The sequence below is a fragment of the Paramisgurnus dabryanus genome, chromosome 22 (genome assembly GCF_030506205.2).
Source record: "Paramisgurnus dabryanus chromosome 22, PD_genome_1.1, whole genome shotgun sequence".
Taxonomy (NCBI): Eukaryota; Metazoa; Chordata; class Actinopteri; order Cypriniformes; family Cobitidae; genus Paramisgurnus; species Paramisgurnus dabryanus.
In genome coordinates this window covers 23,676,822-23,701,256 of record NC_133358.1, presented here as the reverse complement: position 1 = coordinate 23,701,256, position 24,435 = coordinate 23,676,822, and the positions used below count along the sequence as shown (strand labels likewise).

The following is a 24,435-nucleotide window of genomic DNA, read 5'->3' as shown; positions in this document are numbered from 1 at the left end:
AATGAGCTAGGAAAATAAGTGTAGTTTTTAGACAGAAAATATAAAATGTAAGCGAATTTGTGCTTAAAACAAGCAAAAAATCTGCCAATGGAGTAATAAAAATGTTCTTGAATTAACTATTAATAAAGTAAACTTATTTTAAGATATTTTTCTTAACCCATTTGCAGATTATTATTATTATTATTATTAATTTTTATTATTATTATTTTACTTGTTTTAAGCACTAATTCACTTAAAAAATAATTAATCTAAAAACTAGACTTATTTCCCTATGTAATTTTGCTCGTCAAGAAAATACGTCTTAATTTAAGAATTTTTTTATATTTTTACTGAAAACAAGACAAAAATACAAAGTAAGAAAGTCATTTTTTGCAATGATCCATACAATGTATTTTTGGCTATTGCTACAAATAGTGTTTTTTTTTGGTCCAGGGTCACAAATGTTGCTTGCAGTGTAAAGGAATGACATTCCCATGTCAAATAGCCGTGTACCACATTGTGATTTTGTTTTAATTCTGTTTGTTTTGACCTGTGTCAGATTATGCAAATACACACAGAAGTGCCATTTTAATGAATTGCTTATTATTGCTTTCGTTTCTTTTTTTGCACTCCATGTTGCTGTGTTCAATATAAATTATATCAATATTTGACGTTAAGCTTTTAATTAATATGAATGAAAAAAACACTTCACAGAGGTTTTACATGCATAATTGTTTTCATCATTGCAATAATATCAAGACCTCACCAAATTTATAAGCTGCCAGTGGTGGAGAGGCTTAAAAGATGCTTGTTTCCATGGAGACATAAACCGGTCCTTCTAAAAGCCGAATATGACGGGCGGAAAGTCCTGAGTGTATTGCCTGAATACGCTTGTCTTCAACAATATTATCTAGGTTTAAAAGCCCACATAAACCTTATTATTTCCTCTCTTTTTAATTTCCATTTGCTCAGTGCTGTTGCTTGGACAAAACGGCCATTTGCTTTAGGTCAATTTATGTGCCATTAAGTGAGTTCCTTTTAAATGCAGCCTATTGTTTTATTTACATTTGTCAATGAAATTCAGGGTAATTTGTTTTGGATGATTTTTATAGCACTTCCTATTGTAAACCGCTTGCATTTTATCATTACTGCTTGGCTTCATAAACTAACTGTACTGGGAAATTTTTCTATTTTGTACATCCTGTACTCTTTGCGCTTGTTTTGCATGCACGCTAAGAATAACATACAGATTGTCCTGATGCATGTCAATATACCTGCATGAAATCTGCACACGTTCCCCAGTTCATGATGTTTGTAGGGCATGTTATGTTCCCTCTTCCAACCAGAGGTTTGTTTTTTGTTCCCCATTTCTTGTGTGCCTGCATGAGTCCACAAGCAGTGATGGGTATTTTTTATGTGACCCTGGACCACAAAACCAGTCATAAGTGGCACGGGTGTATTTGCAGCAATAGCCAACAATACAAAATCATTGTTTTATGCCAAAAAAAATTAGGATATTAAGCCAAGATCATGTTCAATGAAGATATTTTGTAAATTTCCTACTGTAAATATATCAAAAATGTGGTTATCATAGTTATATGGACTTTAAAGGCGATTTTCTCAATTTTTTTCCATTTTTGTTTTGCACCCTCAGATTCCAGATTTTGTCAGGCATATATTGCCCTGTCCCAAAAAATCATACGTCAATGGAAGGCACAATTTAAAAAAAATTACCCTAAAGTCCAGGGTCACACAAACATACAAGAGAAAGACTTTTTGCACATCAAGCAAGACATTATAAATTAAACTTTTTGTTGATCTAAATCTAATGTCACTAGTATGCTGTATTTATCATGTTTTCAAGAGGAATATGATTAATGTCCTTTAAAGGGACACTCCACAATTGATTTTTACAGTTTTGGAATCCATTCAGCCGATCTCGGGTCTGGCACTACCACTTTTAGCATAGCTTAGCATAATCCATTGAATCTGATTAGACCATTAGCATTGCGTTAAAAAATAACCAAAGAGTTTCAATATTTTTCCTATTTAAAACTTGACTCTTCTGTAGTTGCTTTGTGTACTAAGACCGACAGAAATTAAAAGTTGTGATTTTCTAGGCAGATATGGCTAGGAACTACACTGCAAAAAATGACTTTCTTGATTAGTATTTTTGTCTTGTTTTCAGTAAAAATATCTAAAAATTCTTAAAATAAGATGCTTTTTCTTGATGAGCAAAATGCCCTAGAAAATAAGTACGGTGCAAAAAATTATTTTCAAGAAAATATTTTCTTATTATTTTTGTCTTGTTTTTAGGAAAAAGATCTAAAAATTCTTAAAATAAGATGCTTTTTCCTAATGAGCAAAACGTCCCAAGAAAATAAGCCTAGTTTTAGACCAAAAATATCAAATATAAGTGATTTTGTGCATAAAACAAGCTAAGAATTTTTTTTAGAATTTTTCTTGAATTTAGCGTTTAAGAAAATTTTTCACGTTTTTTTTTTGCTTGTTTTATGCACAACATTTTGCAGTGTAGGGCTGGGTATCAATTCAGATGTTCCAGATTGATTCGATTTACAAGCTATCCATTCGATTCTCGATTCAATTTTCGATTCCGGTTCTAGGATCGATTTTTATTCTCGATTCAACTCAATGAATATTGATTTAATGCAAATACTATATTAATAAAAAAGAACAGTGAACAGCAGTTTACAAGTGGGTAATTAATAAAAAGAAATTAAAAGCCACAACACTATCGTCGTCGTCTTGCTTGCGAAATCTAAAATGCTTCCATACTGTACCTCTGACTTTTTATGTGAAGGTGGCATCAACGTCAGTAATGCAGAAGACTAGTAATTAGATTAACATTAATCTTATGTTCAATGTTTGCAGAAATAAATAAATAAAAATCGATTCTGCTCTTTGAGAATCAATATTGAATTGACCACGTAAAAAAAATAGATTAATCGTAAAATAATTTTTAGTTTTCAGAGCAAAAATTTCTAATTTAAGTGATTTTGTGCATTAAACCAGCAAAAAAATCTGCCAATGGGGTAAGCAAAAAAAAAATTTCTTAAACACTAAATTCAAGAAAAATTCCTCAAAAATGTGCTTACCCCCTAGGTAGATTTTTTTTGCTTGTTTTATGCACAAAATCACTTTAATTTGATATTTTTGGTCTAAAAACTAGACTTATTTTCTTGGGTCATTTTGCTCATCAAGAAAAAGCATCTTAATTTAAGAATTTTTTGCTATTTTTACTGAAAACAAGACAAAAATACTAAGCATTCTTTTTCTTGAAAATCATTTTTTGCAGTGTATACTCTCATTTTGGCGTAATAATCAAGGACTTTGCTGCCTTAACATGGCTGCAGGAGGCACAATCATATTAAAATAGTCTGAAAATAGTCCCCAGCTATTGAAAGTTACCAAGGGGACTATTTTCGGGCGTCATATCATCAAACTTCGGTCTTAGTACACGATGTAACTACAGAAGAGTCAAGTTTTAAATAGGAAAAATATTGAAATTCTTTGGTTATTTTTTAGCGCGATGCTAATGGTCTAATCAGATTCAATGGATTATGCTAAGCTATGCTAAAAGTGATAGCGCCAGACCCGGAAATCAGCTGAATGGATTCCAAAACGGTAAAAATCAAATGTTTAACTCTAGAGGATCTGAAAAATGAGCATATTTTCAAAAAAAGTGGAGTGTCCCTTTAATATCCATCCTTTGAGGTTTTTTTCTTAACATTCGTATTGATTCTCATCTTATTCCTTGTGGCTTGTGGTTTATTGTCCATAATATTGGATGTTTCATTGGATGTGTTACTGTTGTATTTTTGGAAGTGTCCTGACTGAAATTTTGTATACACCAATAAAATCTCACTGTATTTATTGTTTTCCTTAGGTGTATAAGGGAGAAGAGACGTCCTTTCAATTGTTCGGCCTACAGTGGAACACAGACTACCGGCTGCGAGTGTTCGCATGCAGGCGTTGTACAGACACCCATCAGGAGCTGTGTGGGGCCTTCAGCCCTTCCGCTCACTTTACACCACAGCGATCTGACGCCACACTGATCTTGGAGGCCGATGTCACCAGGGCGCCCATGGGCAGAACCCTTACAGATGAACAATTTGCCGGCCTCATAGTTTTTGGTGTGGCCTCTCTCTCTGTATTAATCGCCTTCCTGCTTCAGCTTCTAATTTAGACGCTGGAACATTGAGTGTATGAAATGTTCCCGTCTGATGGCTACGGTTTATAAACTGCAGATTGCAAAACGGTTATTGCAAGTACTCGAATTATTGGTCATTGACCTGCTTTTTATACCTGAACAATCACATGAACAGATTTGGCTTTTTTTACAAGGTAAGTCACAGCTTGTGCGAATCATTTATGATAAAACATTCTGCTCTTTGTCTTTATTTTTAAACTTGAGATGCTGTCGTATATTTTCATAGTATCAATGGTATTTTTTAATGGAGATTTTTAACACTCGAACTATGGGATCATATTATGTAAGCATAGTACGGATTGCAAGGAATATACGTTGTACTGTCTGTCTCTTTTTGTCCTCTACAATATTCAAGTATACAGCATCAATGATTTTCCCATTGGTTTTTCCAAGGTTTTATTCTGCCCTCCGTATAAATTAAAAGAGGGAAAGACACGAAAACACCAGAAACTGTCAGTCCAAAGAGAGTCACATGACAGTCTTTGCAATTAGCAATATACAATTTAGTGAAGTCTGGGATGTTTGTACCTCAGGGACTTGGGAGGGCCAGATTTCTTTTTATATACACAAATCCAAATCATTTCAAATCTGCTGCTCACAGTATTCCATTAACCTTCGATCACATTGAAGAGGACACGGTCATGTTTACTAGCTCTGTCCTTAACCAAAGTTAGTGAGCAAATAACAGTTTTGTTAGATTTATTTATGCTATATTCTTGTACTTTATCATGCAAATCACAGTGCAATCTTCATTTATTTATTACAAGATCAAATGAACTGTCATATTCATATTTTCCTCATGTAGCATGTCTTTTTATGTTTTATTATTTTTCCAAATACAGCATTAATATCATTAACCTGTCTTATTTTAGATATATATTTTGTATTCTGTTTTTGTAGCGAAATTCGCTCTATGGTATATCTTGTGATTTTCTACCTGCACAAACGACAACAACCAAGGTTTATTTTAACTTTAGTCCTCACGTAGTGTTTATGCATTGTTGGATGTTTTAGGCAAACATTCCATTTATTTTTAATCAAGAAGTTGAAGTAACTTGACACTAGAAAAACTTGAAGTGGAATCACTTGAAGAATAGACTTTGTTACTTTTAATTCAACTCAAGACCCAGAATCCATTTTTTTTAAGTGCAAAAAGAAATGTTTTTAAAACTTTGTTGCTTTTTTATTTGCAGTTTTAGGACATCAGGTAATAAGTGACCTAAACATAGTTTTCAGTGCTTGCATATAAAATCATTCCATGTTACCATTTTTAAAATATAACAATGTCACATTTATTGATGTAAAATTATAATCGTAGACATTATATTTAAAAAAAAAAAACCCTACCATATCAGTTTAAATGTATAGATATTGAAAATACTACGCTTTTGTATTTAAGATGATTATGTATCTGTAGCATATATGTAATATATTTATACACAATAAATTTTTTTAAATTTCGAAATTGATTCCTTTGTGAAGTTTACTTTTTAATAAGCTTGTTTTATAATTTCCTGTCATGCTAATTTTACTCACAATATCAATAAAAACTTTTACAATTTTATTTTTATTTTTTGTTCAGTAGATTTGAACAGACAGACATCATGTGGTTGTTATTATTAAGTGTGTGTTTGTCTATAAATTTAAACCTAAATAATACAGTGTGACATTAAGACCTAAATGTATTTTACATAAAACATCCCAAAAAAGCCATTATAGAAACAAAATATTAAATATCTCATATTTTCATTACAAAAAAACATACATTCATTTCTGTAAAGATCATTAAATATCTCCACCCAACGATGTGCAATCTTTACAAGCAACTTGTACATTTAAATGACACTATTATTAAGAAAAAGCAATACATGCTGAGTGCTTAAATTAAATACAAGACTTTCACAAACTTGTAGTAAGTGCACTTCATCATGATTCAAAACACAACTAACATAATCTGATAACACAAGCATGTTGCAGGACATTTATCATTCAGCACCATTGTACTTTCTCCCACATATAGGGTACAATGTTGAAGTGCTTACCTCTACAGTGTGCTGTCATCCAGTATATAGGCAGTTTAAGGCATTTTGGGGTAGTGTGCATACAGTATGTACAGTTTGCATGGATACAAGGGTGTAAAGGGAATTATGACAATGCTGGTTTGTGTGCAGATGATGGTAATAATGTATATGTGCATAACCATTTATATATTTGGTGTATTGTAAATAGCCTCTGGGTACAAAAACGATTGAAATAAAAAAGTGAAAAGGCAATGAAATGGTGACAGACAAAACTCCATGCAAAAGTGAATAGGACAAGGTGGATTTGTTGGTATGTTTACGGTTAAATACAGACTCGGATGACTAAAGTATCAAACACTCTTCAAAATAAAGATTCCCGAAAGAGAACATCCATAAAACCTTTCTATTAGACAAAAGCTTCTTTATACACTCAGAAATAAAGGTAGGTACAAAAGTTGTCACTTGGGCGATACCTTTTTAAAAAGTACACTTTTGTAACTAAAGGGTACACATTTGTTCCTAAAAAGTACATACTGATACATCAGAAATACATGTCTGTACCAAAATTGTACATATTAGGCCCTTATTAAAAGGCACCGTCCCAGTGACAACATGTATACTTTTTTTTTAGAGTGTTAGTGGCTAAATGTTTTTCAGTTTATATAAAGGTAAGAAAGAAATGTATCTTTGACTAAAACATTTCTCTAGATAGATCGAGTACCTGTATTTTTAAGAGTGTATCAAATGCATATTCTCAATGTGAGCAAAAATTCCCTGTGTCACGTGCTCCAGCTGGGTTCATTCCACACTGAGAAACTCTCCGCGTTCACGATGTTCTGCACCGAGCGTCCGGGAGCGCGCCTCATTCCGAACAGTTTGCACGCCGCGCTCCTGTACTTTTTGGACATGATGTTGTAGAGGATGGGGTTGATCGCGGCGCTCAGGTAAAACAGCACAAAGGACACCAGGTTGCAATATTCACTGATTTGGGAGATTAAAGGGGAATTGGCTTCGGACGACTTGGAGAACAGATACCGACCCACGTGGAAGGGCAACCAGCAGAGGACAAACGCAAGAACCACCACAGCTGAGAGACGGAGAGATTTGAAACAACCCATTAGACAATATTATAAGCAGCTTTGTGAAATTATAGTTTACGCGCACACTGCCACTTTATTGTTTGCTGCAATACATCCATATATACACTATTAAAAATAAATGTGCTAAGGTCCTGTTGTCTTTGTGGTTTATTGTTTCTTATGCAGAGGAATTAACAAAATAAAACTTGATTGTACCAAAGTACCGTTACGCGTAAAGTTCACCAAGAAAGTTTTGTTGTTAAATAATGAGATTTTTTTGTATTATGCCAATTATGCTTCCTATATGTTTCCATTGTAAAACAGTGGATAATTGCGACAACATGTCAATTATATTTGTATTAATGCAAGCTGCTGCGTTGCATGGCAACAAGATAGTTATGCGTATGATTTATAAACTTTTTCTGATTACGATTATTAACCCAATGATATCAAATTGATCAATAATATTTGTAATAATATTAGAAGGCCAATTTATTGATTCAAATTGATTCTAGCAATAGAATGTTTTGTAATGCACCTAAAGTATTTGTAAGACTTTAAAGAAACGTTAAGCTCACCCAGCATTTTGACTGTTTGTTTATTGTTCTTGTCCCGGCTAGAAACGGGTCCAACCGGGTTCTCCTTCCTTCTCCACAATCTTCTGCCGATGAGGCTGTACAGCACTGTCAAACACAGCACCGGGAGAAAGAAAAACACACTGGAGACCCAAACCATCATAGTAAGCAATCCCGACCGGATGGCGTATTCGGTCGCCTTACATTCATTGGTCTCCCAGGGATTGGTACCGTTCTCGTGCTCGACCCCGACCAGAATGAATATGGGTCCGGCGCTGCAGAGAGCCACGGTCCAGAGAAACACAATCACCCCTTTAACTCGACCCCGGGTGACGATGACTTTTGCCCTGAACGGGAAACAAATCGCGAAGTATCTTTCCACGCTCAGGGCGGTAATGTTGAGGATGGTGGAGTACGTGCAACTTTCACTAACAAACTGAAAGAGCTTGCACAGCTCATCTCCAAAGTTCCAGGGTCGGTACCGCCAGACCCGGTAAAGGTCCAGGGGCATGCACAAGAAAATCAGCAGATCTGAAAGTGCCATGCTGCAGAGGTAAAGATTGGTGGTTGTTCGCATGTCTTTGTATTTGCTGACCACCAGGATGGTCAACAGGTTGCCAGCAATTCCAACCAGGAAAAGGAAAGCACACGTCACTGTGATGCCAGTCAGTATTGGGACTGGGAATAGATGGACCGGGTACTCCACGCCAGTTGCGTTACTTTCCGTGATGTCTTCATCGCATAAAGTGATGCTGAATGGGCAGCTGGACACGTTCGTCCAATTACTCATTATGAAAAAATTCTGAGGATTTTGGTGAGTTTTATTGGTACTTCATGACTTCCTCCACGATGTTTCTTTGTATGCACATCGTACAACGTGTAAAATGCACAGTTTGAGAAGTGCACGCGAGTTACCTGTCAATGATGCGGTCTGAGCTGACAGTGGGGGATCGGAGAGACACAATATGCACCGCGCATGCGCACAGCATGCCCCGACTAATTGCAATCTTATTGCTTTCTACTTTTTGCAGACTATCTTATAGCTTATAGCGTTTGTCGCATTTGCGTTTAAACTTTAAGTATTTAAAAACAAAAATTGCGCATTATTGTATGGAAACTATATTTTAATGCGCTGGGAATTTTTTGTTCCTTTAACGCCACCTGGCGATATCCTAATGTTTCGCAATTTCATTGCATTGCGCTTATAATGCGTGTACGGAATAAATGATGAAATGATCGTTGTGCTGTCCAGGGTGCTGAATATCATCTGGTGGGCGGGGCTAGGCGGTTAGGCTGGGTTAATGTTAAAAAACAATATAGGCTAAAACATATATAAACAAATATATTTAATAAAACAATTCTTAATTGAGATTTCCTCCATGTTTAATTAATGATGATGACTCCATGTTAATGTTCTTTATAAATGTTTTGCATTTGTGGAAACTTAATCTGAGTAACCCCTTAAATTCCTGGTATGCGTCGATATCTGTATCTGAAGGTAATATGTGTCCTGTCTCCTTGTTATTGACTTCTTGAGAATAACATTGTAGGTTAATCTGATTTTTTACCACACGGTGGTAGTATTGTCACTCTTTTGTCACTGCAACTGTAGGCGTCTGCCTCATTAAAATGTCAAATTGATCCAATTGGCAACCCCAGAGTGAACATAAAGGCCTGTTATACATAAAGTCAAATATATTAAGTGAAAATTCCTTTTCAAGCTACAGTTATTATTATCATAATGTAAAGATAAAACACATCACGTCTTTATAGGATTTGCTAAAGACACACAAGAAATTATTCAGATTGTGATCTTTAAAAATATGTAAGGCTTCTTTTAAAGAGGACATATCATCTATATCTGACTTTTTCCATGTTTAAGTGCTATAACTGGGTCCCTAGTGCTTTTTTCGACCTAGAAAATGTGAAAAAGAAGAACCCATTAATTTAGTTTTGGTAAATCATTCTCTGCAAGCATGTAAACAAATAGGTTATTGAAATTTGGCTCCCTTTGTGATGTCAAAAGGGGATCTTATTCTAATAATACCACCCCTTAATCTGCAACCATTTAGTGCACAGAGAGAGAGAGAGAGAGAGAGAGAGAGAGAGAGAGAGAGAGAATTTTTTTTACATCAGTGTTTGTATTTCATCAGCTCATTTGCATTTAAAAGGACACACCCAAAAACAGCAAATATTTGCTCACACCTACAAAGTGGCAATTTTAACATGTTATAATAAATTATCTATATGGTATTTTGAGCTTAAACTTCGCATATGTACTCTGGGGACACCAAAGATTTATTTTACATTTTAAAAAAGTCTTGTGAAATGTCCCCTTTAAAGAATTTCAGACAATATTCAAATTTTCCCGCTTTTACACTGCACATCTTTAAAAACATTGTACGTTAAAAATAACACAATGCTTCCTGTGTGGTTTGTCATTTATGCAGTGACTCGAGGAATGTTTGACTTCTCATGCATGCAGAGGCATTGACATGGGACGATTAGCAAGGTAAGATAAGTTTCTGCCCTTTAGAGATACTTTAAGATTAGATGAGCACCTGATAATGGCATAATGCCGAAAGTATGTGAAGTAATCGCTACCCATAAACTTAAAAACATGATCTTATCTTAAAAAACACTTGAAGAGATAAATTATTCAACAGTGGAGTAGTTTATCCATGACAATATATGTTTGCTCAGAAATTAGTTAAAAGGCAACCAATGCTGCGTTACTGGACATCATGCCTAAAAAACTGTCTAGGTGGGCAGATTTTGAGATGCCGTATTGCGTGTTTCCGGTGCAGCTGCGCTGATAAATAAAAGCTGCGGTCAAGTTTATGTCGCAAGCCGGAGCCTCGTTTGAGGTAACGTAGTCCTACTCAAGGCTTTTAAATGTGACAGTGAATTATTTACATATCAAATAACATAAAAATTCACGCCCCCAAGAGCACACACAAGCGCGCGCACGTTTTTTAGCTTTCTAAATGAAGCCATAAGTTACTACCTTTGTTTTTTATTAAAAGCTACATCTAATAGCTATTAATAAATAACAAATAACCCTAACAACAAAAGAAGACGTCTGCATTTATAGAAATAGTCTTATAAGGACCACAACACTCCCGGACACACAAGAAAACACGCACAACCAGACTATACTACATGGTTGCCAGATCTGCTTAACAAAACCAGAGCAATGACTCTACCCCAAATACCAAAATGTAAAAAATGTGACCCTGCCTGAGACAGCCCAGCTTAAGTCATTTTTTGTGATTTACTATTTCTGCTTAAAAATACAACCTTGATATCTTTAATAAGATAAGAAAATCAACGGTAAATCAATGATTAAATCAAACTTTGATTCTCCTAATCTCATCATTTGATTTTGAGACTAGTCAGCATTTCACAATAATTCATCCCATCTGTCATCCCATATACAAAAAATAAAAAACAGTAATGTAACAGTCACTGTTATTTCACAATGAATCACAAGATAGTCGTACTCATACATTCAAACAGCTGACCAACAAACTCATCCCCACTTCAACCCGCAAAAATCCGAGGATTTGGCAACAGACATACAGTAGGCTATGAACACGTGAGCCTGTTAAATATTTCCTACAAACTCCTTAATAATCATAAGTTCTGGGTTTACTCCCTGAATATGTTTCAGACATGAAATATTTACAAATAAATGCATAGAAATATGAAAACACTTAATATTACACACTCCGTGTACACGCCCATGCATTGTTTAACTGGGCGGGTCCTCACCGTAGAAGAGGAAGCGCGAGCTGTTTGATCCACGTTTCTCGTTGACTTCATTTCTCAACAGCTGATTCAAAGAGGCAAACGTCTGACACCAGTTCTTCATCAGGTACGTTTATATGACTTTACCCCAACTCGACAGATAAACTAACACAGAGCAAGTGGTTAAAGTAGTTAAGCGTTTACGCCATTGAGAACTGTTATAGTCCGTTAATGCGGTTAGAGTTTGAAATGCGTAGCAACATATGGAGGCAGGCGAATACAGTGGTCTGCATCATTGATGTTGAGGTATTAAAGAGACCTTTTTGGGATTCGTACATACAGCGTGTCCATGTCTAAATGTTTACAAATGTTTTTCAGTTTAATAACATAATGACAAATAATGCAGTTATGTTTAAAGCCAACACCTAGAGATTATTGGAAAGCAGGCAACCTGCTGTACCTGCATGGCAACTTTGAAAACCTGAAGTGATTACATACTGCCTACAGTATGTTTTGGTTGTCATGCCTCCTTTTGCAACTTTACATTTCATATATATATATATATATATATATATATATATATATATACACTGTAGCACGGTAACACATATGAATTTATATGTGTATGATAGATTACAATTCTGCTTTTCTTAGTCATGGATCTACTAAATTATTCTTGTTTTGGGTGTTTTGACGTTTATAAGAATGTATTACAGTCTGGCCACATTACAACATGACTGTATACAGTACAATCAAATAATAGTCAGATTGACACCAGTTCATGTGTAATTAAGGATCTTAAGGATCTAGTCTACGGCAAACAGGGAGTGTTTGGTTGACTTAGTGGGCTGCGGCTGTATTACAGACACTGTATTTCCTAATTCAGGGTCCAATCTTATCTCTTTAGTAACCATTGTGATTTCAATTTGATCATTTAGGTCACTAAACCAATCAGATTTCAGGACCGAAGATAGGAAGCTTTAAGTGTATAGGGTGCTTTGTATACAAATGAAAGTAAATAACGTTATCCTTCATATCTGACATGTTACCACTCATTTAGATAGCGTGAATGTGTTTAACAGAGACGTTAACTGTGTAGTTATCATTCACTTTCGATGGGTGTGGTTACTGAGGCTCAGGATCTTGAGATATGACCGATTACTGCGCAACTGTCACGTTTAGCTTTATGTCCCTATAGTAGTACACCTTTGTACATGTGGTATCTGCTAATGTAATATACATTGATAAATGGGTTGCCAGGTTACACGGTTGCTGAACTGGCGTTTGTAGCCTGTGGCGACATCACCCTTTTTCCTCTTCTAATGCACTGAGATAAGCCGATAAGTATTTTGTTTCCATCATATCCCTTTGTTTTATTCAGATTTCAATTTGAATGTTATTTATTTATCCTCGCTTCCCATTATTTTTGTACTTGCACATTTTTTTACAAATCTGACCAGACGTACATTTCACTTCAAGTTGTTTCCTGTAACTATTTATGTGACAAATGAAGAAACTGAATACAATAACACGTTCGCTCAGTGGACACGTGAGAAAAGTTTTAAATGAAAGCTCTTCTCAGTGTGGTTTAAGTGGTGTTGTTTGCTCTCGTTGTGGTCGACAGTGTCACTCTTTGCATCCTCTATGCAAAAGCAATACATGAGACCATGACAAGAAAATAGTTTATTGTCCTGTCTTTAATATGTTTAAGCAACCGAAATGGCCAAAGCATGGAAACTGTGGTGTACTGTATGTGCTATTTTTGTCATGGCGGACAGGAAGTTGAATTCAAAAACGGACGATTAGACACAGTTAAGTATGTTGACATGTATTTAGGGGTGTGAGCTAGTTTGTATATTTGGGACTGCTTTGTGGAACTGGATTTTTCATACATGATGTGATATCTGTCATTGTTTCAAAATGGCATGCAAAAATAGGCACGGTTGGCGATGTGGTGTTGCACAATGTCCTGTATAGACTCTAAGCTAAAATAAAAACAGTTGGGAGATTGCAGTGGTTGTGGTTTGAGATTTGAGTCAAGCATACTGAGATGCATTTGCGACTCACTTTCCCTAAGTGTGGCAAGACTCTAAGCTTGATAAATGTCCTGTGACCACAAATTCAGAGTCACTCTGCCTGTTGTCACCTCAGGAACAAGCAAATATCTGTAATTTTTGTGATATAATAAAGAAAAGTTCAAGTAATTGCTAAACTTGATTCTGGTTAGATAAAAAGACAGTAATGCATTGTATACAACAGACCTTAATTAAACTACAAGCCATCTTTAATCAAATCAGTAAGTAGTAATTATATTAAAGCCATTTGCTTGCAGGGTTTAAGGGAGGAAATAAAAAATGCTGAATGTGTTTGTTACCACCAGAGGGCGCCTGCTTAACAGATTTGGAGTCTTTATCAATTTTTTTGCATGATTCTTGTAGCAAATTGGTATAAATTCATGTACCGTTGAATAAGAAGCACATATAATGGTTACATCCTACTCAACAGCCGGCCTTGTTTTTTTCTCAACAAGGAACCAATGGAATGTAATGCAGATGAACCAAACAATAGGCATGCTTATTTGAATAATTTATTGTATACATAAAGAAAGTAGGTTTGTGCACGATGGGCTCAGTGACTGCCGTATCGTCTGATTATTAGTATGTCACATTAGGGACTATAAAGGTCAATAAAAATAATATAAAGTATGTTGTGGCACTGCCATTGAATTCTTAGTTATAAGTCCATTACAAACTGTAGGCAGGATGCATTTTCATTAGCACATTCAAATAGCAGTGCATATTATATAAATGCCTGCCGTGAATAAATCAACACTGTCGTCATCATGAATCCATATAATGTTGCTTAAGCTTAATGGTTAAAATAAGGCTTGTTTTAGATTTTATGCATCATCTCCGCCAACGTAATACGAGTCATTTGCAACAGCATGGTGTTTCTTATCACATTGAACCATCTTATCATTAACTTTTAGACACTTTTTGCATTTTTTAAGTTTCCCCCATCAGTACAAGAGCCACAAGTCTTGCATTTGAAATATGGGTACACGCGTACATATACTGTGTGTTTTGGTGGGTGTGTATGGACTGTCTTGTCATGTGCCATACAGCCCTGCAAGGAGATGAGCGTTTAATAACAGCTTTCACTTGGAGACGTGAGGAAAAGCACTGTGTGGTCTAAAGCACAGCATTGTTTTGAACGCCACGCTTTTCCGAGAGTCCAGGATATCATGCTGCTTATGCAATAGATTAAAGGTATAAAATGACATGATGAGATGCAAAAGGACTATGCAATGATTCAATATGTTTGTATATATATAGCATACAATGCACTCGTCATAATAAAGAGGGATACGGACATTAGACTGAATCATTGCAATGAATCATTCAACATCTTAAGGGATCTGCTTGCTTTTTGTCATCACATGAGGTTTTGTATTTGGCTTTTTTATAAATAATCTTCGTAGGAACAATGCGTACTGTAAAGCACTATACAAATGTTATATTGAATCATTCTAACAAATATTAACCTGGACAGCGCCCGCACGGAGACGCCCATCTACAAGGTAAAGTCTGGAAAACATAAAAAGCTCTCCCTGGCATTGGACTGTAAATAAACTTGGAGGAGAAGTATGCTGGTACCTAACTGTTAAGAATATGGAGGCTCTTCCTCTTTTTGACATGTGACCACTTGGTTTCAGCCCCATTTGCACCCCCCCATCACACTTGCTCAAATACTTCAGCACACACTGCCTGTCTGCTTGTGAGCTGTGTATTTATGGTCAGTGAATGCTTGCTTGGCTGTGTTACACGACTCTGGTTAGCTTTATTCGCCTTTCATCTGAAGAGAAGCAAATCGTAAGGACGACTTAAATGATGGGGGTCTCTCTGCCTCCGTGCGGGCAGGTTAGTGAACACGTTTTTTAAATCAATCAAATTTCATCTTTCAATTTTCAAGTGTAGATCTTAACATGTCTATATTAATATTTAGATCAAGGGATTTATATATAAATAATGTTTGCATAAAGTAAATGCATGTCAAAAATATTTAAACTCATTTTATCATGGCTCACTTGCTGTTGTAATGGCTTTTTACAATTTTAAAGCCGTTTTAAAACATTGTGCAAAGAGCTATACTAAAAAAAATTACAAAACTATCAGTCTTTAATAAGATCTGCATTTGCATTTGCATGCATGTGTGCTTTCTGTGACTGTATACAGTACATATGTGGGTGAGTGTGACTCACTGTGTTTGTTAATATAGCCACAGAATTTATTTCAAAACAACCGCAATAATAGTATTGGAATGCTTGTTAGGGTTAGTTATGGTTAATGATTGATTTTTTTCTTGGGAAGTCACCTGAATCAAGTTGTTTTATTAGAAAGAGCAAGTTAAAGTGCATGTGTGAGATACTAAATGCATCAGCGCTTAGAATAGCATGGGCTCGATTCGCCCCATTTTGGACCCCTTTGCGGCATTGCCAGCATCTATAACCTTATAATTCTTGCCAACCCGGACACACTGCCTTGTATTTGCATACCGTAACTAATAATAAAAACGTGGCTTGTTAGGAAATCTGTCTCTGTGCGGAAGATGGTTTATATTTTAGACAACCAAAGCCCTAATTTCCCTCCGAACCTTTATGAATGACAGCTGACGTTCGTATCTGAGTAAAATGCTAATGTATGAAATGAGGTTTAGAAACTATAACCAGGAAGTACATTTGCACCAATACCAGTTTGACTGGATGTTATATACAGAGCATTTACTACTACAGGGTCCAGAGAGCAAGAAATATGGATACGCTTCACCGGGTTGTCCTTCCCGTTGATCACACTAGGACACAATATCCCCTTTTCCTTCTTTGTGCATGAAAAGACTTGGTAATTTGCCAGTGCCACAGATACCTTTCATCCAATGCCACAGACAGGGCATTAATTACAGGAAAAGTACAGAAGGGGCAAAGCTGTGGAGCAATGAATGCATCACAGTATCTGTTCAGTCGCTGAATTCAACCGTACTAAAAGTTTTCATCGAGCAAATAATTTAATGCCTTAAAACACAAAAACGACATTTTAACATATACCATTAAAAACTTGTAGGTGGTTGCCATGGCAATTTGATTCTGCAGTTGCTGAAGTGTTCAGATTGGGGTGTTTATATGCCTGTACTGTTGGAACGCCCGACTGAAACAGGATAGTGATGCATGTTATTTTATATTCATACTCTCCCAATGCAATTCAAACACCCTGGACAGTGTTACAGTATGTGCTGCAGCATCTGGACCAAAGCAACTACAGTGAAAACACAGCCTTGTGTGCAAGGTCATCCCTAAAACAATATGAAATTGTGACGTGCGAGATTGATGCTGTTTGTATTATGAGTATAGGTATGTGACCTCTCAATGGTCAAGTTATTTATTTTAGTGGTTTATTCAACTGCATCATATCATTAAACCTCCCTATAGGACTTCATGACAGATGCATCTTTATCTTAACTGTTCACAATAGTGGTGAAAGTTTTCTCTGTGTATGTTGCCGAAGCTGTCAATGTGGTATTTGCGAGATTCGATGCAAGTGTGAATTTTTGTTGTTTTTGCAGACGATGCAGGACAACCGGAACGTAGCTTGCCATCTAAGCACCCGAGGACAAAAGAGTTAAAAATACAAATGTATAAATATATTTATTTGGCATATGCATTTATTTGTAGCAGTTTAATTACGTAAGGCTTTTAAGTAGGGATGCATAACGATTAATCGCAATTAATCTATAGCAAGAATAAAAGTTTTTTGTTTACATATATGTGTTTAAACGGTATATAATAATTATGTATGTATAAATATGCACACATGCATGTATTTAATTTAAGAAAAAATATATATTTATATATTAAGTATTTATATATAATATAAATTATACATAAATATACACATGTATATACATTTCTTACATATATACATGCATGTGTGTGCATTTATCCATACAAAGTTAATATACACTTTTATTTTGCTATAGATTAACCACGATTAATCGTTATAAATATTCCTCTTTGTTTTATGTAAATTATACAATATGTGAACATTCAAATAACCTTTTGCCTTCATACACCTGTCAAACACACAGTGAAAGTGAGTGACCTTTCATACTAGATACAAATGCTAACCTTATCCCTCTCAAGAAAAAAATATATTTATATATTAAGTATTTATATATAATATAAATTATACATAAATATACACATGTATATTCATTTCTTACATATACATGCATGTGTGTGCATTTATCCATACTAAGTTATTATACACTTTTATTCTGCTATAGATTAACCACGATTAATCGTTATAAATATTCCTCTTTGTTTTATGTAAATGATACAATATGTGAACATTCAAATAACCTTTTGCCTAACGATTAATCGTGGTTAATCTATAGCAGAATAAAAGTGTAACTTTGTATGGATAAATGCACACACATGCATGTATATGTAAGAAATTTATATACATGTGTATATTTATGTATAATTTATATTATATATAAATACTTAATATATAAATATATTTTTTTCTTAAATTAAATACATGCATGCATGTGTGCATATTTATACATACATAATTATTATATAAGTTTTTATAAGTTTTTAATGGTATACTTTTAACATTTCCATCATATATTTGTTAAAAAGCTTTCAGCTTTAAAGTGGTCCTTCTTGTTTTAAAGGGTCAACCAATATGGTAAATTGCGATTAGATTTAAATCAAATAATGTAAATGGGTTTCTGCAAGGGATAAGGTTAGCATTTGTATCTAGTATGAAAGGTCACTCACTGTCACTGTGTGTTTGACAGGTGTATGAAGGCAAAAGGTTATTTGAATGTTCACATAAGTATTGTATAATTTACATAAAACAAAGAGGAATATTTGAATGAACCTTTACAGGTATTAGTGTAACTGTTGCATGGATTTTTAGGGAGAAAGCATTTTGTGTCAATACTTGCTCTGTGTCCTCTAAATACTTCAAAACACAAAACATCGTATGAAGTCCCTTTAAAGCAAACAAGTGCATTTAGTCAAATTGGCAAAATCCTTGGGTATCTTTTACCATTAGCACAAGTACAGTCCTTATATATTTGAATAGGGAAAGCAGAATATTGCCAAGGTTTTGTTCCAATAAAACAATCCAATAATATCATAAACGAGATATATTTAGCTACATTTTTGTTTAAGCTGTCATTCAGAGAAACCTGTTTATGTTGTTGCACTAGGTATTCATGGCTGTAATATGATCGAACATGTATCAAGTTTTTCATTTGCACTTTTGGATATACTGTACAGAAAGAAGTTGAAACACAGGGCATGAAAATTGGACATTAGCAGCTCATAACGTCAATGGTTTGATCCCATGCAGCACACATACTGATCAAATGTATAGCTTGTAAAGAACTGTAAGTTGCTTCGCTTTCTGCCGAATGCAAATGTGTTGCTGGTTTGAGTAAGATGAGCTCAGCCCACCACTGTTTATAGCGTTTAGCAAGAACTTTACTCCACTTTTAATCAACATGAGGAAATGCACAATTTGTCATACAGAAACTAACAATAGTTTTGTTTCTCGGAGATGGTTGATTTTCTTCCTTTAAAGTCTGTAAAACTGTAACTTTGATCACAAAGTAATAGCACACCTATCCAGAACAAACTATATTTGACTGAGGTTGTTGCATGCTATAGTTAAGGAACAGTTTATTTTTGTGTGCATAAGCTTATCCACCTAATTTACCGGGTCTAGACTGTTTTGATAGCCCAACGTACGCAATATTATGTTCCTTAAAAATTAGATTGTCTTAAAGGAAGTGAAAGCAGGTCTATTTTAGTCTTTCTTTCTGGAAAATCCTTTTTGTAATCACTTTACAAATCCGCTAACAGATGATTCAACAGAGATGCTAATGATGATTGTAATGCCTTTGATGGTCTCGGATCACCTCCATGGAAACAAGAACTGTGCTTCAACAGCCCTCCACTACAAACATTTAAACATATCTTACAAGAAAGCAACACTGGTGTGCATTTTGAGACAAAACAATGGCACTGATATATGTTAAGATATGTCAATGCATGTCAAACATGCATTTTAGTCTGGGACTAGGATAAACCCTGTCCGGGAAACCACCTCCGAGTGTCTATAGCCAGATTTAATCAGAAATGATTTAATCATAAACCTGGACACTGCTGGCCAGCTCACACACCTGTTTTGAAAGCTTTTAGGATTGATGTTGTTGTTAGGGAACATACTGTTGTAACAAAGTATGCAAAGTCTACAGTGAAGTGTCATTCTGTTTCTTTCATTGATAAAAAAAATTACTGTAGTGAAATATAGGGGCGGTTACACGGACAGGGATTAGACTAGTTCGAGACTAATATAAATTTAAGAACTGTCCAAACTGAAAACAACTTGCACTGACATATCTTAAAATACATCAGTGTCCTTTGTTTTCCCTCAAATTCACACAAGTAATGGTTTTAGTAAGGCATGTTTGTTATATCTTCTAATTAAACTAAGGCCTAGTCTTGGTTTAAGCTAATCCCTGTCCGGGAAACCACCCCATAAAGTCTAGATTGGACTAGAAGAAATGTTTCAGGAAGTTTATTTATAATATAACTCAAATGTATTTTAATTGGACAAAGGTCAAAGTTGAGGTTTGTTGTGATGTGAATAATTGCCACTGTGGTAAATGAAGTGTATTGTATGGACTGTGCTTGGTTTTGTATTTGGTGTATTTATTCCTGCCTGTTGCTAGTGTTTAATAGGAATGAGGAACAGGATACTGCCGTCTTTTCTGAGATGCCTACTTTAACTTTTATTTGTAGGCTAGGTTTCTAATCCTCATTTCCATTCCCCCACAAAATCAAACCACAGACAGACACGCATACTGGGTACTACTGCTCTCGAAGGAAATTGCCAACAGCGAGTCAAATTTTGTCTCTCTTCTTTACTTTTCTAGCTTATGCACATGCTTAGAAAAATTAAATATTACCTATTAGTCTTTCACCCTTCAATTAGTGGTAATATAGTAAATAGAGTTGTTTGTGTAATGTGTAAAGTTAAAGCTTTTTCCATAGTCAGTTGAATGCATAAATCCTCCACCTATCTCTAAGACTAAGGTGCAATAAATCCCTTACCATAGGGAAATGAACGTGCACAATTCCCCCCACTATAATGCACAGTGTTCCCACGGGTCCTTGAAAGTTTGTGAATCTGGGGAAAATATTCAAGGCACTGGGAGGTTTTTGAAAATATACATACCGGTACATAGATACAGGTCATTAAAAGTGCTTGAATCTATTTTATGCAAGAAGTTTTCTGGAAAACAATCCATATTATTCCCTGTGTAGTGTAGGATAATATCATACAATTTCTAGCATTTTAAGCACACATGCTAAACTGTTTGCTTTAAATGCTTTCATCTTGGTATGAATCAACATTCGCATACAGAAAATGCTTTTTTGCATAGTTGTGTTTGACACATGAAAACGTCTGGTTGAATTTGATATACGGTACACGTTTAGACGCACTTAACCCTGGAGGCGTCCCCAAAGTGTCATCGCAGTGATGCAGCGCGAGTTCCCTCAAAAAGGAACCGTAACAATGTATCTTAAAATGTAACACGATGTAACCTTGCTCTCACTTGAAATGTGTCCCCACTTTTAGTCCTTGAATTGAGTGTACTGGACCTGGAAAGGTCTTGAAAGGTTCTTGAATTTGAAGTTAACTAAGGTGTGGGAACCCTGAATGCAGTATGTTACTTCAGTTTGCACATCCGCATCAGTCTATCTGTCTGTCTGTCGATCGATCGATCTGTCATATTCTCCTGGTAAAAATCTGTTACTCTGTTTTGATTGAAAGGAGTGCCCTGGCTGGCTGGCCGATTGTTAGCCATGCTGCGACAGCAAGAACCCACAGTCAGCACCCTGCATCTGGTGGCCAATGATATGACCGATATCATGGAGAACTTAGACACACGAGAACTCGACATTGGAGAAGGGGAAGATGAGTTTGACGCCCAGGACCCTGGCAGTGCAGGTAAAGGAACCAAGAGATAAAATCTGTCCTGCACAAAATTCTCTGAATTAAGAAAGATTTTTTCATATTATATTAAACTTTCTCACACAGTACATTACAATACATTAAACCCTTCAAGCACCCCACCAAAAGCCCTAATACCTCTTTAAGTCAGGTTAAACACTGATCATTTATAAATGTGTCTACAGAAAACTACATCCCCTTCTCAGCCGTGTATAAAACAAGAGGCTTTAAGGAATCTGGAGCGCGCGTGTTTATTCCCGCTGTTCCCATAACCGCCAAAATCTTGGAGGTGGAACGCTTCACTTCTGCCCAGGATCGCTTCAACGTCACCAAACAGAGAAGCGTTTCTAAGGTAAGGTCTACCCCTCCCATTCTCTTTCATAAAGTGTTAGTATGTGGGATGAAAAGGGAAAATTTGTTGCCCAGGAGACTTGGAGGTTGCCAAGGCAATTTACATGTTGTCCGGGAGATTTGGACACCATATACAAAAATACTTAACACATGCAAAAATTGCGTTTCTGCAGAATAACAACAATATAAAAAGTCTTGTCATCAGTCATTATTCATGTTTAAGGATGCAGCTTATTTCAATTTTATGAGATCTCTACTGTAGCTCAATGGTGAACACTAAGCATTAGCAACACTAAGGTCATTGGTTTGACTCCCAAGGGAACACATGTATAGATTGAATGCATTGTAAGTCGCTTTGGATTAAAGCATCTGCCAAATGCATCCATGTTGTAAATATTGAAAAATGGCAATATTTTGATGTGTCCAGGTGGTTCCTGCAGTATTTAAGATAGAAATGAAACATGGAAACTTCACCTGGTTGATAAAAAGGAAGGAAAAACATTTTATGGAGCTTCATAGAGAACTTCGCACTTACAAGACCTTCATGCGAATACCACTGCCCACCCGCAGGTAACAGCTGGCATACTTGAGCAGATATACCATGCATCAGTGGCGAGGCCAGACATTTTTAACTAAGTGGACCTTGGTAAAATAAGGTAATAATTTTAGAATAAAGTGGTTAAAGGGACCCAAAAAGGAACATTCTGTCATCATTTGCTCACTTTCATGTTGTTACAAACCTGTATAAAGGTTTAAGTGCACATGCCCCTATTTTGACAAAACACGTGATGCACATGGTTCACATGATTCAACAAACACATTTTTTTGAAAACCCCAGCAACACACATGACACTCCGAACACTTATTTTGAATTTGTGCCCCTCGGATGAGCAGTCACGAGCTGCCACTGTACCCTTTTATGAAGCCTCACCACTGCCACGCATACTGTTTTTTTTTTTCTGTTCTGTTTGGCTATTTTTAATTCTTCTGGTCCATAGTCACGCAGAGCGGAGGCAGACTGTAAAAAGAGATCACGAACGGCACATGCCAAGTCTACCGCGGGGAGGAGGAGAAGAACTGGCCAGGGAAGAACAAGTCTCAAGTAGAAAAGTCTGTTTGCTATTGTCACCTCTGTCTTGACTGATATCTTTCAGCTGTTTGACATGTTAGCTGGTGTCCGACTGATGTGATGTGTTTGCTTTAACAGAAACAACTTGAAGAGTACTTGAATAAGCTGCTAAGGATGCCATTGTACAGAAACTACCACGCAACAGTATGTATGCATGAACAAGTGTATGGTGACTTGACTGAAATTTACCTTTTTGATCGTTCATCTGAAAATGTGAAATTATTCATGTGGAAAAAAATATAATTTTCATACATATTAATTTCTTATATTATAAAAATGTTTTATGTTAAAAATGTTTTTGAAATAGATAAAAAGCAAATAGTGCATTTTTACAAATTCAACAAAGGGTGATTACATGAAAGACGTTAAAATATAAGAGTTTTTATATTTATTTTGGATTCTTTAGTCAACAAAATTCCCACATTTGTGTTATTCCTTATTAGTTTTGATTATTTTTATTAAAAAGTTAGAAGAAAAATAAAGACCAATAATGTAATTTTAATCTGTATGCTGCATAATGCTGTATCTACTAACAAACTGCTTTTGTTACAGATGGAGTTTATTGATGCGAGTCAGTTGTCATTCATCCATGATTTGGGACCAAAAGGCTTGTAAGTGCTCCTTATTGACTCAAAACTCGGCCTTGAAAATTAGAAATTGAAGATGAGAAATTTAAATGATCCTTGACCAATTGCACAATTCTGTTTTAGAGAGGGCATGGTGCACAAAAGATCAGGAGGTCACCGTATTCCTGGACTGAACTGCTGTGGCCAGAGTAAAATGTGTTACCGCTGGTCTAAACGGTAAGTGCTGGGTCATTCTTCTTAATATGTGTGCAAATAAAGATTAAAACAACATGACATAGACTGGGTAAAATATTGATCCTCTCCTCCTTTTATGAACAAATATTATATTAAAGGGATAGTTCACCCAAAAAAGAAAATCCACCCAAAAGCATGCCCCAAAACTCAATTGCAAGGAGCCTTCCCTTAATAAAAAAAAAGGATTCCTGAAACTAAAAGTCTCCAATATATATATACTATTGGTCTTAACAGGTGGCTGGTGATGAAGGACTCATTTCTAGTGCTTATGAAACCAGACACAGGTGCCATCTCATTCGTCCTGCTGGTGGACAGGGCGTTTGGCATCAAAATGGGCAGTAAAGACACTGAGACAAAACACGGCGTCCGCATAGACAGTCTGTCCAGGTGCGTGAACTCCAACTCAAGTGG

The 24,435-nt window shown here is 35.7% G+C and overlaps 3 protein-coding genes across 6 annotated transcripts in view; 2 read left to right on the top strand and 1 right to left on the bottom strand.

Moving 5' to 3' along the window:
• Window positions 1–5,675, top strand: part of fndc3bb (fibronectin type III domain containing 3Bb) — a 76,321-nt gene extending 70,646 nt beyond the window's left edge. For both annotated transcript variants that reach the window (XM_065258433.2, XM_073813091.1), the window contains exon 26: window positions 3,887–5,675. In XM_065258433.2, coding sequence (XP_065114505.1) covers window positions 3,887–4,186 — 300 coding nt within the window. In that variant the 3' untranslated portion in view covers window positions 4,187–5,675. The remainder of the gene's footprint in view (window positions 1–3,886) is intronic.
• On the bottom strand, window positions 5,404–8,675 carry ghsrb (growth hormone secretagogue receptor b). The gene is made up of 2 exons (XM_065258434.1): window positions 7,889–8,675; window positions 5,404–7,318 (listed from the first exon to the last, which is right to left on the bottom strand). Exons 1-2 carry the CDS (start codon window positions 8,673–8,675, stop codon window positions 7,011–7,013), a joined length of 1,095 nt encoding a protein of 364 aa, XP_065114506.1. The 3' UTR covers window positions 5,404–7,010.
• A 2,953-nt stretch (window positions 8,676–11,628) lies between these two features.
• pld1b (phospholipase D1b) overlaps window positions 11,629–24,435 on the top strand; it is a 32,701-nt gene continuing 19,894 nt past the window's right edge. For 2 of the 3 annotated variants that reach the window (XM_073813110.1, XM_065258429.2), the window contains exons 1-9: window positions 11,629–11,762; window positions 21,544–21,720; window positions 21,909–22,075; window positions 22,502–22,644; window positions 23,073–23,184; window positions 23,282–23,347; window positions 23,756–23,814; window positions 23,914–24,006; window positions 24,259–24,411. In XM_073813110.1, coding sequence (XP_073669211.1) covers window positions 21,576–21,720; window positions 21,909–22,075; window positions 22,502–22,644; window positions 23,073–23,184; window positions 23,282–23,347; window positions 23,756–23,814; window positions 23,914–24,006; window positions 24,259–24,411 — 938 coding nt within the window. In that variant the 5' untranslated portion in view covers window positions 11,629–11,762; window positions 21,544–21,575. Of the gene's footprint in view, window positions 11,763–15,383; window positions 15,556–21,543; window positions 21,721–21,908; window positions 22,076–22,501; window positions 22,645–23,072; window positions 23,185–23,281; window positions 23,348–23,755; window positions 23,815–23,913; window positions 24,007–24,258; window positions 24,412–24,435 lie in introns of those variants that run through there. The other variant, XM_065258428.2, reaches the window with a different exon arrangement.